This window comes from Cyprinus carpio, chromosome B9, assembly GCF_018340385.1.
Source record: "Cyprinus carpio isolate SPL01 chromosome B9, ASM1834038v1, whole genome shotgun sequence".
Lineage (NCBI taxonomy): Eukaryota > Metazoa > Chordata > Actinopteri > Cypriniformes > Cyprinidae > Cyprinus > Cyprinus carpio.
Window position 1 is genome coordinate 23924740 of NC_056605.1, and position 14093 is coordinate 23938832.

The following is a 14093-nucleotide window of genomic DNA, read 5'->3' on the forward strand; positions in this document are numbered from 1 at the left end:
ATATATATATATATATATATATATAGATATATATATATATATATATATATATATATATATATATATATATATATATATATATATATATATATATATAAAATCATTATAGGACCTGTTTTCATTATTTGTATTATTGCTGCATAAATAGCAATTCTTTATAAATTGTAACTCAGTTTGTAATTTGTCAGTTTGTAAAATCCTCATGACCTCAGTAAGCACGTCTTGTACCATTTCAGTTGAGATTATCTTGAAAAAGATTGTGTGAAAAAACAGGATATTTTAAAATTCTAATGAAATTGTGACTTTATCAGAAGAAATTTTATTCTTTTTTGTTTGTCTTTTTTTTAATGTCCCAGTGTTGTACAATGACTTGTACTGCTTTGACCGAACATTTCATTAGATATGTCTTTGTATGTCCTTTTCTTTATTTCACTTATTTTAATTATCTTCTAATTAATTTAATAAATACTTTCTGAATGTTTTGGTTGGAAAATATCATAATAATAATGTGTGGAATCAGACAAACCATTCTCTTTTGATAAAAATTGGATTCTACAACTAGTAAAAGTGCATATAAATGACTATAGAAGAGAATAAGATCCTACAGCCAATATGAGGATAAACAGAAATTGAAAATGCCAAGCCATGAGACTGTTGTAAGAAGACCAAAGACAAGTCTATGCAGAAATAAAAATCTACCACATAATCTCTCATTATTTATTTTTCTCCATGTTTTGTATTGTATATGGTACGTTAGTGCTCGGTTTTAATGATACACAATTAAAAGAGATGTTAACAGTCCTCCTGTTGAGACATAATTTGCATTGTTAACAGTTGTGTTTATTTTCCCAATAAAATGAATTATGACAAAGAAATGTTTTGTTTTTTTTTACTTTACCTTTTAAGTCAATGTTTGAATGTGGTAAAATCCAATACATTACATGATTTTACTTGTGTTAAAAAAAAGTGCAGAAATGATACCGCATGCATCATAATTTAAAAGAAACATGGATGATCTATTTTTTAAAAAAAGGTTTTGTTTTAGATTTGCTGACAATAAAAACAAAAAAAATAGGTATAAAAATAAATTTGTAAAAATAAACAAATATTTGACAAATATATCAAATAATATATGTTATTTGTAATTTTAATATATATAATATATATAATTTGACTTGACCGTCACTAGGGTGGTATCATTACATCTGGCCAATCAGAATGAGAGCTGATCTAACGCGCTGGGCGCCACCCAGGACTTTTAATTTGAAAGGTAGATTATGTGGCGCTTCGTATGTAAAATAACGCTAAACTTTTAATTCTAGTAAGCTATACTGATATAATCAATATGCTATGAGTTAAAATAAATATAATTAAATCATCCCGTTTGAGCTATTTAATTTAAGTGTTTTCAGACCACCTCGTGTCACATGATGCGGGTCGCGAATGACTTCACGCTCTGTCATGGCTGCGCGAGACATAAACATGCCAGTGGTTCAGTAATTCAGAGCATTGAACCAGTGCGATGATTAAAGCAGCCGCCATAACCAATCATTTTGCCTTGAGCTCCGCCATATGAATCCGGCTGGTGGGTGTTTAGCGCGGCAGGTGAAGTGATAACAGTGTTGTAGATCACAGGAAGGACCCGATCATGCAGACCGAAGCCGTGCTGGAGCTTCACGGCGGCTCACAGAGTTCCTGTAGGACAGGCTCCAAATCCTGGCAGTACAGGTAAGTTACTTCATACAAACAAACAGTGTTTACTTATGAGCCATGTTAACTGTTCGGTATCAAATAGCAAATGCTATTTTTCTAATACGAGGGGAGGCTTGTATAATATTCCATTTCCGGAGTAAACTGGACTTAAATGCATGCTACTCTGATATGTGATAAAATGTTAGGCAGAATGACCGTCTCAGTCTCCTTTCACTTTTATTATATATACATAAACACCAGCAGTTGTATGGATGTTATGGATATATCCCAGCATCCTGTGAATGGTCTTTGTTCATATTATACAATTTAGGGTTGATTTAGGTAATGGTATTACAGTCTTGCACACACTAACGTAGTTGTTTTATAGCATGATGTTTTCTTTTTTAAGGATCTGATGGAAAAGGTGGATGGGTATTTGATGAAGTACACCAATCTTGTGACTGGATGGCAGTATCGGTGAGTCTGAAGTATATTAATATGAATGAAATCTGTGCTGATTTGAGGGAACCGTTAGAATTCTGCGGGTAAAATGCAATCGTTAAAATATTTAATGAACTGTTATGTTTCAATTATAGATATTTTGTGCTCAACAATGAGGCAGGGCTGTTGGAATATTTTGTGAATGAGCAGTCAAGAAATCAGAAGCCCAGGGGCTCGCTGCCATTAGCCGGAGCAGTGATTTCTCCCAGCGATGAGGATTCACACACCTTCACTGTCAATGCCATCAGCGGAGAGCAATACAAACTTAGAGGTTGTCGCATGACCTCTTTCAACCCTTCTTGTTTGCTAGATGGTTTCACTTCTGCTCTCTTAATCATACCGCAAGATTTAAAAAAAAAATCCAGCTTATATGAACATGTTTCACTTGTCTGATCTGAGCTAATATTATCCAAATATACTGTAATAATTTATATTTATTACCTGTTTGTATAACTTCAGCCTCAGATGCAAAGGAGCGACAGCACTGGGTCAGCCGACTGCAGATCTGTGCGCAGCACCACACAGAGGCCATGGGCAAAGTGAGACTTACATCCAGACACCTGTAATGCAGTTAACACCACCGTACTGCTCAGTGATTTAAGTTACAGGAACAGACAGACAATCTGTTAAATTACAATGCACCGAAAATAGTTATTTCAGAGTTTAAAATTCTGTCACAATTTTTTCACCATCATGTCATTCAAAACTGATACATTTCAGAGAACCAACACCAATGACACCAAGTCTGATATTTTACTAGTTCGTGCCATGATGATAAGCAAAGAGACTGTAATGGTGTTAAAAACAAACTTGTATGATGTGACTTTACACTGCATATTTGACTTGAATGTGTGTGACTGGATGAGATGCAGCTCAGGGAAAGATAATCAGTGAATAATGACTTATATTGTGGGTCTGTTTCTCAAAACATCAGAAGATTTTGATTATAGCCCACAAATTATAAAGCGTACATTTATTTGTTCTTCTTGTAGCTTTGCTGTCAAAATCATCACCAGCTTTCTACCTTTTTTTTTTTTTTTTTTTTTTTAATCTCTGCTTTAGTGTTTCTTAAAAATACAGATTTGGAGCGAAATGATGATAAAATTGTAATTTCTGGGTGATCTAATTCTTTCAGCAATTATCCATAATCCCACAGACAAACCCACCGCTCCAGACCCGCAGTCTCTCCATGGCGTCTCAGGGCAGTGGCAGCTCTCCAGGATCTCAACACAGGATCAACCAGAACTCAAACGCCCTGCTGGGCCTGTCCCAACTGCAGCGTGGCTCATCTCTTTACTCCAGCAGGAAGTCGCTGCTGCCTGATCACTTGCTGGAGGCCAGAGAGGTGAGACTGAATGATGCTTGTAGAGGCCCAGCTGCATGTCTCTTTGTAACTTCATTAGTATCTGATCTGAAATTTCGAGGTGTAGGATGTTCATTAACCAACAAATGCTCCTTCTTCAGATGATGAGCCAGGCGCAGGGCCAGCACAGAGACCTGATCCAGAGTATTGAGGGTCTGCCCTCCTCCCAGGGTCCCTCTCCCTTGGACCAAGACTTGCTGCTGCTGAAAGCTACTTCTTTGGCCACCATGACCTGCCTCAGCGACTGCCTGCATATCCTGCAGCTCCAGCAAGTGGCTCGGCAGAAAGTTCCTCTTGTTGGTGAGGTTTTTTTTTTTTTGTGTGTGTGTTGAACTTGTGGTTTTCTGCATTATGTTAACTGTAACAGTAGATATGTTTACATCTCTTCATTTTATGTCACTTATGCATTACATGTGTACATGCCCTGTGTATAATGGATAATAGAAAAACTTTTTTTTTTTAAATGTTTAAAATAATGTAAAATGAGGTACGTAATACTAGACATCTGGCAGTTTTTCTTTTGTCTGGCTCTACCAATATAGACCTGACTTTTTACTTTATGCTTTGTCTCATGCTACTGCAGTGCTTAGATGTTAAGTGAATGCATTTCTCTTCCAGTAAAAGACAGTAAGAGGGTTATTTATAAGCACAGCTTCCATCACAGAAATTATTGATTGGTGCTGCTCCTATGTGTCATTCAGCATGAGTCTCTTTTTGTTTAGCATAAAATTGGCAGCATTTTGTTAATTTTTAGAGTGGCCATATCCTATATATCCTATCATATATTTATATATTTAAGGATTAAGGTCTAGTTTAGGTTAGTTATAATTAAGCTTTACATAACCATTTTCCACCTTCTCCTTGATCTTTAGAATTAAATGGGTTTTTTTTTTTTGCTGTGCTTTTAAGACTTAATGTAAACATCATCTTCACATTCGAAATGAGATGCAGTGTGTAAGTGCACTTACAGTGCAGTTATTTTAGTGAAATTTCGGTGTAATCAAATTAAAATAATTGTAATTAAGGTAGTAATGCATTAAGCGTAGCTCACACAGAAGTCTATTTCAAGTCAAGCAGCTTTCTGTTGGTCGACACAGCAAATTCTCTTAACCAAATTGAATATGAGCGAAATCAGAATGAGGAACTTTTTTGCCCTCATGTAAAACTCCTAATCATGCGATTCCTGCTAAAATGACGAAATGGTGAATGTGACCAAACCTTCACTCACAAGATGCAGGACTTTTCCATTTTAGTGCAACTCTCCCATCCTTCAATAACAAATACCTTTGTAAAGCCTAAATTATGTTGTGAGGCGACTGCAGGTGCTTGTTTTTAATATTAGGTGATTTGGAAAGATATGCAAAGCTGCTGGTGCTGCATACAATCAGAACACACAAACATTCACTGATTAATTGTCAAGGACTGCATCATATGCACCATAGGCTTCGTGTTCTTTTGGAAAACACAGCCCTCACTGATATAACAGTCTGGAACTAGTCATGTATTCAAATGCATTCATCTTTTTAGCCTCAACTGTTTAGAAGTACAAAAGCCATGTCATGATTTAACTTCAGAATTTAATGAATACAGCCTCCCTTTTTGTTGAATACCATCATAGTGTAATTTGTGTAACTCTCATCTGTTGGCTGCCGAAATGCAATCCAAAAATTAATAATGTACAGTCTTTTAGAGAACCACACATACTCTCTTTCTGCAAATCCGCTATCAGACAGTTATTGAATACCTTAAATCACATATTAACTGCGACTCACTGATCCTTATGTGTAATCCAGGTCAATGCAATGGAATCAAAATACACAACGCCACAAGCCCTTCTGCATACGTCACAGTGTCTGGGTGCACCAAGATAGCCAATAGCCGAACAGAAAAATGGTAGTTAATTTTCCATTTGATATTCTAGAAAAACCACAAGCGTTTGTGGTCGCAAAACTAATAATCTCAGGTCATGTTTGTGCATGTAGAATTTACGACCTAGGGCCCTGCTCAGGGAGTGGAATATTGTTTTATAATTAATGAGGAACTGTATCCACCACTGATAGACTTCTGCAGGTAACCAGAGCTCTGCTGGCGTCACTCAAGCGCGGCGGTTGACAGACTTCCCAAATTGTGTTACCATACCGTCGTCTATTCTTGGATGAAGTTGTTTCCTGTCAGATTTGCATGTTTGGGGATTCTTCTGGCCCCAAAACCCTTGGAGTTTTGCAAAACTGAAGCCTTCTAGCTGTCTGACACTACCCAGTCATGAAGCATACATATTTTATTACTCTCTGACTAGAAAGAAACGAGATGTAAACATCCCACAGTTCCAGGTTCACCCGCATTTCTACTGTAAAAAGTAGTGAGCCACCTTGTGAACTTTCTGAACTTCCTAATGACTGGAACAAAACAAAAACCACCAGATTAGTCTCCGTGCCAATAAGTAAACAAGTCAACAATGGGCAGGGCTCCGTGCAGACGGTGAGACCCTGGGCTCAGGTTTCCACTCAGAGCTCTGTGTCAGTTGTCAGAGCGCTAAACACCCAGAATTCCTGTGGCGTTAGAGGCTGCTGTTGGCTTGTGGGCATCGTGCTGGTGGGCCGGTGATATGAGCACCCCTGAGCAAGGTTTTGTGTGCCCTGTAGGCCCTGCACTCGAGTGGCTGGAGCCAAAACTTCCAGACATCCTGAAGAATGGAGGGACGCTACCCAGCATCTCCAAAGATGATGATAAAACAGAGGGAACCGTTCTGGAACCTTTAGAAATGGACTCCTGTGATATCGCTGGAGTAAGATTTGCTTTATCTAAACTTTTTTTTTAATCATTCTTGCTAACTGTGGTATTATTTTACAAATGTGTTTGAATTGATTTGAAAACAAATCTGAGTTTGAATAATCTTCAAAAGTCCTTATTGAATGATTATGCATGATTTGAAAAGTCATTGGTCAAAAAGTGAGGGATTTCTGAGGATCTGAGCTTGTCTTAGATTAGACCTTTTTAATTGTATTTATAATGACTAAATGTCTATTTAAATACTTAAGTCTCCCTTAAGTATGTATCAGTGTTGTTGCATTAGATAAGATATCAAATCAGCAGGCATCTGCAAACAAATGATGCTTTTCTCAGAACTAACAGCGCTGGTGATTTTTGTGTTTGCAGTATATTCTAAACATCTGGTTTAGTAGCCTAGTAGTGTAATCACAGGTGTAGTTCAATGCCTTAAAGCTTGTCTGCCAATGGCGAGGCCACAAAATGTTTTTGGTCCTGATCTTACTCCATTGGTTGAGTTGCACCAGTTGTAGCAGGCTGGTCAGGATGCTTAAGTTTTTATAGCACCACAGAGACACAATGTTTACGCTTGTGTTGACACTTTTCATGGAGATCAATGTACAAAACTTACTTTACCCAAAAATTATATTTTAAAATAAATTCTGTTAATTTGGAAATTCAATTAATCAAGCAATCCTGAAAGTTTCCACAAAAATATTAAGCAACACAACTTTATTTCAACAATAAGGATAATAAGAAGAAATGCTTCTTGAGCAGCAAATCAGCATATTAGAATGATTTCTGAAGGATCATGTGACACTAAAGCTTGGAATAATGACGCTGAAAATTCAGCTTTGATCACAGGAAAAGAATCCTAATGAATTCATTACATTTATTAATTTTGAATATTTCAGAATATATTTTTACATTTTGAAATATATATTGAAATACAAGACAGTTATTTTAAATTGTAATTATAGTTATCAATATTACTGTTATAACTGTATTTTCTGATCCGATAAATGCATCCTTTTTTTTATCATTAATTTTTAATAATTTTAATACCTGCTTTTGTGAAATATTTGGCTTAAAAAGTGTGCTATATTTGTTTTTAATAAAAACAAAACAAAAAAACATTAAGAATGGTTTAATATTTTGTTATAAGATGAATGACATTCGTGCATTTTGACTGTCTGAAGTATCTGAATATGTTTTGGGGCCTCTGTATGTTAACACAGCAGCACAGATGTTTTCATAACAGATGCTGGTGCTAACTGACATTATTGTTTTGGAAAAGACAGAGACTGTGAATCTCAAGAGTGATCCTTTGCTTCACGTAAACAAGCAGCTGTCCTGAGCCTTCCTGAAAATCAGACTGTAGACAGGGCTCCCTATTAACCCGAGTAAATTTGTCTGCAGTGTTAAATGTTTGCTGTGCTGTAGGTTGTTTTCCTCTGAATATCCTTGAACAATATTTTGCTTCACATGACTGTATCATCCATCATTTTAGGCAGCATAACAGATAGATTTACATTTCAAAAAGAATCATATACAGAAAAATATATAAACATTCTACGTTATGTACAGCTGTTTTTGGCAGGTGTCATTAGTGGTGTTTGCTGAGGCTGTTACTCGTACTTAGGGTTTGAGTTTTAAACAAACAAAAACAAATGATGCCTCATTTTGTGCAGCCTCTTGAAATAGGTGTGCTGTTACTTAAGTGATCATGTTTATGAATGTCATGGTAAAAAAATTTTTTTTTTTTCTGTTAGTTGCCAACCATTCTTTATTAGTTCATATAATATTTGTATTTTATTTTACTTTTATGTCTATTAACGAATTTTTTTATATTTTAAATATTCTCAGTTCAATAAAATGCTGTTTTTTTAATATTTCTCCATTGGCTTTTCATTAGATAATTAAGCCTCTATCTCTATAAAATGTAAAACAAACTAAAAAAGGTAGTTTGTAATTACTGAAAAGTTATGGAAAGGTCTTTTGTCAAAAGGTGTCAAAACTCTGTAGAGACTTTGAAGCTAGTTCGAATATAGTGTTAAGTAGGATGTGTTCATGACGTTTGGTTTGGGTTTCAGGAGCAGGAGGAGATTGATGCCACACAGGAGGTAGATGATTCAACTCCGTCCGAGGAGGAGGATCTGGGTGCTGTCGAAGAGGAGCGCAGTGTCATTCTGCACCTCCTCTCTCAGCTCAAACTGGGCATGGACCTCACCAGGGTATATCAGCTCCATCTCATTAATGGCTCTCATTTCATCTTGTGTCTTTCTCAAACCTCAGATGAAGTTTTTAATCATACCACTTTGAATGAAATCTGTTATACACTAAAAAACCTGCATAATTACCAAGAAATTGCAAGTAACGCACTGAATATGAAATTTTAAAGTAGAAAAACTGAAATAGTGTTATCTTAAAAATAAAAAATACTCCAATAGTCTTTGTTTTGATTATGCTTTCATCAAAATATTTTTTTTACAGTGTACGATTTCTTCATTATGAAATAATGCAGTGTTTTAAATGGGCTTATAGGTGGTCCTACCTACCTTCATTCTGGAGAAGCGCTCCTTGTTGGAAATGTATGCAGACTTCATGTCCCATCCAGACCTTTTCGTGGCCATCACCGATGGCTCCAGCCCGATGGACCGTATGGTCCGATTTGTGGAGTATTACCTCACTTCCTTCCACGAAGGTCGCAAAGGTGCCATTGCCAAGAAGCCCTACAACCCCATCATTGGAGAGACCTTCCACTGCTCTTGGAAAGTACCCAAAGCGGCAACGCCTCCGTCAGCAGTCCCAAAAGAAGGGACCTTGTGCGCATCAGACTGCTACAATGTCCGCTTTGTGGCTGAGCAGGTTTCCCATCATCCTCCTGTGTCAGGCTTTTATGCAGAATGCCAGGAGAGACAGATGTGTGTCAACACCCACGTGTGGACCAAGAGCAAGTTCATGGGCATGTCCATTGGCGTCTCTATGATTGGAGAAGGTAAGTTCCGCCTGACTTGCACTCATTTTTGCATGTCCATTGTTGATTATTAGAAATGTTCATTCCTGTGCTCGCAGGTAATCTACACCTATTAGAGCACGGTGAGGAATACACCTTCAGTCTGCCCTCTGCTTACGCCCGCTCTATCCTCACTGTGCCCTGGGTGGAACTGGGAGGAAAGGTCAATGTCAACTGTGCCAAGACAGGCTACTCTGCAGTCATCACCTTCCAGACAAAGCCTTTCTATGGGGGCAAGCTACACAGGTCAGGATCACATTACACGACTCCATTTTCCATCTCTGTGAGACCGTATAGTGTTTTCAATGTAAATTTATACAGCAGCCCTGAAGAACTGTTAATTAGTATACACTACCATTAAAAGGATGCATTAAATTAATCAAACGTGACTGTATTCATCATTAATAAATTTCCACCTTCTTTCTGACCCCTAGCATTAAACTGCCTGTTTTTTGGGCGCTTTGCCTTAAAGACTTCAGTGTGCGTTTGCTGTGGGGTTCAGTATAGTTTGCACTGCTCCATTACATTGGTTCACAAAACTATCTAGCAAAGATCAGACTGAAATAGTCAGAGATTCTATACAAATGAAGGTGACAAGTGCAACTGGCTGAGAAAGTTTCTAGATGCCAGCTTTAGTATCAGAAAATGGTCTTTTTGGGGTGTTGCAGTTCTAAGTGACAGGATCACTTGTATATACAAAAAAGATTATCAAAAAAATAAACAGGGTGGGGTGAATTTTCATTTCATCTTTAAAAGTCAACATAAAGTTAATTTGGGTTCTTTATGATTTGAGCACTTTAATCAGAAAGCTGAGCCAGTGGACTGTAACAAAAACCTGTGCTTTGTTCCTCAGAGTGAACGCAGAGGTCAAACACAACCCCACCAACTCCGTGGTGTGCCGTGTGCAGGGCGAGTGGAACGGCGTGCTGGAGTTTACCTACACCAGCGGGGAGACACATGTCGTAGACGTTACCAAACTCCCCGTCACCAGAAAAAGAGTACGGCCCAATGAGCTGCAAGGACCCTATGAGTCTAGGTAACACCAGCCAATCAGTTTACTGTTATATTCAAGCCACACGATTGAACTATACAGTGTCAACAGTGTTAATGTCGATATGATGGCACGTGTTTTAAATAAGCTAACTGAACAGCAAAACAAGTGATTTAAAGGAATAGTTCAAAAAAATTGTGAATGACTGAGAAGGTAAGTTATATGGGTTTGGAACAAAATGAGGGTCAGCATATGTTTTTTTTTTTTTTTGAGGAACTATAAGTGAAAATCATAATTTCTGCATAGCTGTCTTGTTGTCTGTGGATTCAGAAGTATTTACTGATAGTGTGTTGATGTGGTGCGAAGGCTCCGTCTTTAATCTGTGACTCTTCTCCCTACAGGCGACTGTGGCAGCATGTGACCGAGTCTCTCAAGGAAAGAGATATGGATAAAGCCACGGAACACAAGCACTTCCTGGAAGAAAGGCAGAGGAAGGAGGAAAGGCTTCGCGCAGAGACACAGACACCATGGAGGACCAAATACTTTGAGCGCAAAGTAAGAACACATCTGCATCTTATTTTTAAAATCATGATAATTTGCATATATTGAAAATAGTCTATTATAAAAGAAACGCTACTGAAGATGTTTTGGATGAACTGTTATTGTAGTTTAACTCTGAGTGAGGATTGCCTGTTTTCCACTGTTTGTAGTTTTTCCAAGTAATCAAGTGTCCGTGAAATGTGACAGATTCTTGTACTTTTCAACACATCCCACTCTTGGCTACATTTAAAGTTTCATGGTACATTTTGTCTCAATTAATGCCCTGTTTCTCTTGGGAATGGGTAAGAAACAACACTGTGTGTTGAGTGTCAAAGTAAAGCTGGAATGGAGTGCTGCAGGAAATAAGCACTTCTGGTTCCATCGTCCTGAAGTCAGTGTTTTTTTTTTAAGGTTTCTTTGGCCTGAAATAAAGTCTGAGGTTGATGCAAGCTTGAGATATTTTCACGATTTATTCTACAACATAAAATACATCAGTGTTTCTGTTATTGTTATTGTGTGTCTTAAAAGTGGCTAAAAAGGAGTCTACAGAGGTCATCAGGAACTTATCAGAACTCATCTACTTAGTATTATGATTTTTAAGTTCTCTCTTTTTCTTTTGTCTTTTTTTAGGGTGAAGACTGGGTGTATTACCAAGCACTGTGGAAAACGGCGACCCATAGCTCTTCCCCAGTGTCCCCGCCACAAAACCCATGACCACTGACCTTTTAAGACCTGAGTCCAGGCATTGTACAGCCTCCTGCTGCAGTAAACCTCTGCTCCGGTGTTCCCTCTCTCACAGATGAAGACATACACTCTCCTTTGTATGATTCCTGAAGCATAACTTCAGTTCGAGTGTTTGTAACACGCTTTGTGGACTTGCGGGATTGCACTCTGTTGTTTCATATTTTGCATCCTTCGGTGGTAAGATTTTTGTAGAGCTACACAGTGAATGATTTCTTCAATCTGCACACAGATATTGTTTGTTGATGTTGCCTTAACGAGTGTCGTATGTAAAGAGGGCTCGGGGGATTGTGTTTGAGGTGAACTTCTTAATCTAACCATACTGTGGTGTAGTGTATTTGACCACGGTACGGTCAAAGTTTTCTGATTCTTTTAAAATCGTTATTTATATGATATCAAATGAAATGCAGGATTAGGGGAGCTCGTTCAGGAAGGTGGAGTTGAAAAGGACTGGTTTCTAGTTGCATTGATAACTGGAGAGATGTGAGTTGTTATTGCTTAGCCAGATGCAGCTGGAGTGTTGATGAGAAAGAAACCGTTGGCTTGGCTTTTGTATTCTGCTGTCTTTTTCTCGCTCTCGCTCTGGTAAATGAAGCTTGCAGGCGCTAAACACAAAGTCTGGGCCGGATGGAAGTGTTCGGGTTCAGGCCTGCTCTTCTGTTTCTGCTTGATGTTCAGCGAACAATTATGTTGGCTTTAGTTTCAGAGAGATTTTAAAGGGATAGTTCACCCCCCAAAAAATTCTGTGATCATTTGCTCACCCTCATGTCATTTAAAATCTGTAGGACTTTCTTTCTTCTGTGGAACACAAATATTTTTTTCATACAATGAAAGTCAATGGGGTCCAAAAGTTATAATGACATAAGAGTGAATAAATGTAACCAAATTTTCCTTTTAGGTGAACTATCCTTTTAATGGGTATGTTGAGCACTTTAACTGTTTAGACCTAGAAAAGAGCCAGCCTTATAATATTCTCTATATGCATAATAATGTGTAAATACAACCCGATTAGACAGTATTATTGGAAATACAGTAAGCGCTGTCAAATGTTCTGACAGAAACTAATCTGATCTGTCAAAGTAATGCAGTTTAATTTTATGACTGCAGACAGCTACGTTCCACTTCGATTCTACCTCGATTGACATTGATAACATTGTTTTTTTTTTTTAAAGGGATAATTACCCAAAAATGAACGATCTGACTCACCCTTATGTTGTTCTTTGTAGTCCATATGACTTGTGCGCTACATTAAAAGTCATCCTTTCAGATTTCAGTCTTAAATGTCATTTGCTCAGTTCAGTTCAAGCATTAAGATGCCTGTCTGACTAGATTTCAGTCTTTTTCAGTCCTGCTGGGGGAAAAAAAACATGGTCTTAGATGGTTTCTCAGCTTGGTCAGCCAAAACACCAGCCGGGTTTTTAAGTGGACTTTGGCACTTTTCAGCTGGTCAGATTGGAAAACCAGCCAAGGCCACCAAACTAAGTTAGACTGTTTTTATTTTTTCAGCAGGGCATTAAAACTATTATATGGTTTCAGAAGACTTCATTGTATACAAGTTTTATAGAGCACTTTTATGGTGTTTTATGGAGTCACAATTCACTTTTCTTGCAAAAAAACAGCTTGGACATTCATCCTGACATTTCACAGAAAATAAGAAACTAATATGGGCTTTGGAATGACATGAGGGTGAGTAAATGATGCCAGAATTTTCATTTTTGAGCAAATTCCTTTAGGCGCAATCAATATGTGTTGATAGCAGCTATTCTTTGCTAAAGGTACAGGTTTTTAGTTAGCTGGTCATGTCAGTGATACATTTTCTAAACGTTTTAACCACGTCAAATTTGAGGTTTCAAAGTTCTTCAAGATTTTGTGTTTAAATGCTTCATTGTTCACAGTTGGAGTGACGGTGCTGGCTGAAGTGTTGCATCTCTCATAATCTCAGCTTCAGCCCTGGCATTGGTTGTGCTGAGAAACTTGTGGTGCCTTATTTGTGTTAGTCTTCCTCCCATTCCACCTCACAGCCGTCAGCTTTCTCATTAAAACAGAGTAAGACTGAAGCCACAGCCTTTGGACATATCTTCTTTCATTTTCCTGTCAGCAAAATACAGAATTCCCACGAAGCATTTGGTACAGCTGTGCTCTCCACTCAAATCATCAACTGCACTGATGTTTTAAATACACTCCCTGTAGCCTCAGAAAAATATGATTGAAAAAATAAAATTGTTAATATATTGGAGGATTTCAACTATTAGTGAACTTTCTTTCTTTCGTGTGATATCAAGAAATGTTGCAAATATTTCACTAACTGGTATATAAAAGAAGCTCCATGGGAAGTTGAAATGTCCTGCAGTGTGACATGCTAAATGACATTTTGCCAATTCTTTTAGGATTATGCATGTAGCATTATGATCTAATATTAATTAAAATATGGGATGTTTTGTACTTGCTTTGTCACATTGAAGGACCATTTAAAATAAATAACC

At 37.5% G+C, this 14093-nt stretch overlaps 1 protein-coding gene across 2 annotated transcripts; it reads left to right on the plus strand.

Moving 5' to 3' along the window:
- The first annotated feature begins 1365 nt into the window (after window positions 1-1365).
- On the plus strand, window positions 1366-13855 carry LOC109088798 (oxysterol-binding protein-related protein 11-like). Of its 2 annotated transcripts, none has more exons than XM_042731701.1 (13): window positions 1366-1728; window positions 2102-2169; window positions 2289-2464; window positions 2653-2732; window positions 3329-3538; window positions 3658-3856; window positions 6199-6341; window positions 8416-8556; window positions 8867-9320; window positions 9398-9584; window positions 10192-10374; window positions 10731-10884; window positions 11500-13855. In XM_042731701.1, the coding sequence occupies exons 2-13, from the start codon at window positions 2108-2110 to the stop codon at window positions 11581-11583; spliced, it is 2073 nt and encodes a 690-aa protein (XP_042587635.1). In that variant the 5' UTR covers window positions 1366-1728; window positions 2102-2107; the 3' UTR covers window positions 11584-13855. The 2 variants fall into 2 exon arrangements, with proteins under 2 accessions (XP_042587635.1, XP_042587636.1); XM_042731702.1 differs by having other exon boundaries at window positions 1377-1728; window positions 3350-3538.
- Window positions 13856-14093: the final 238 nt, after the last annotated feature.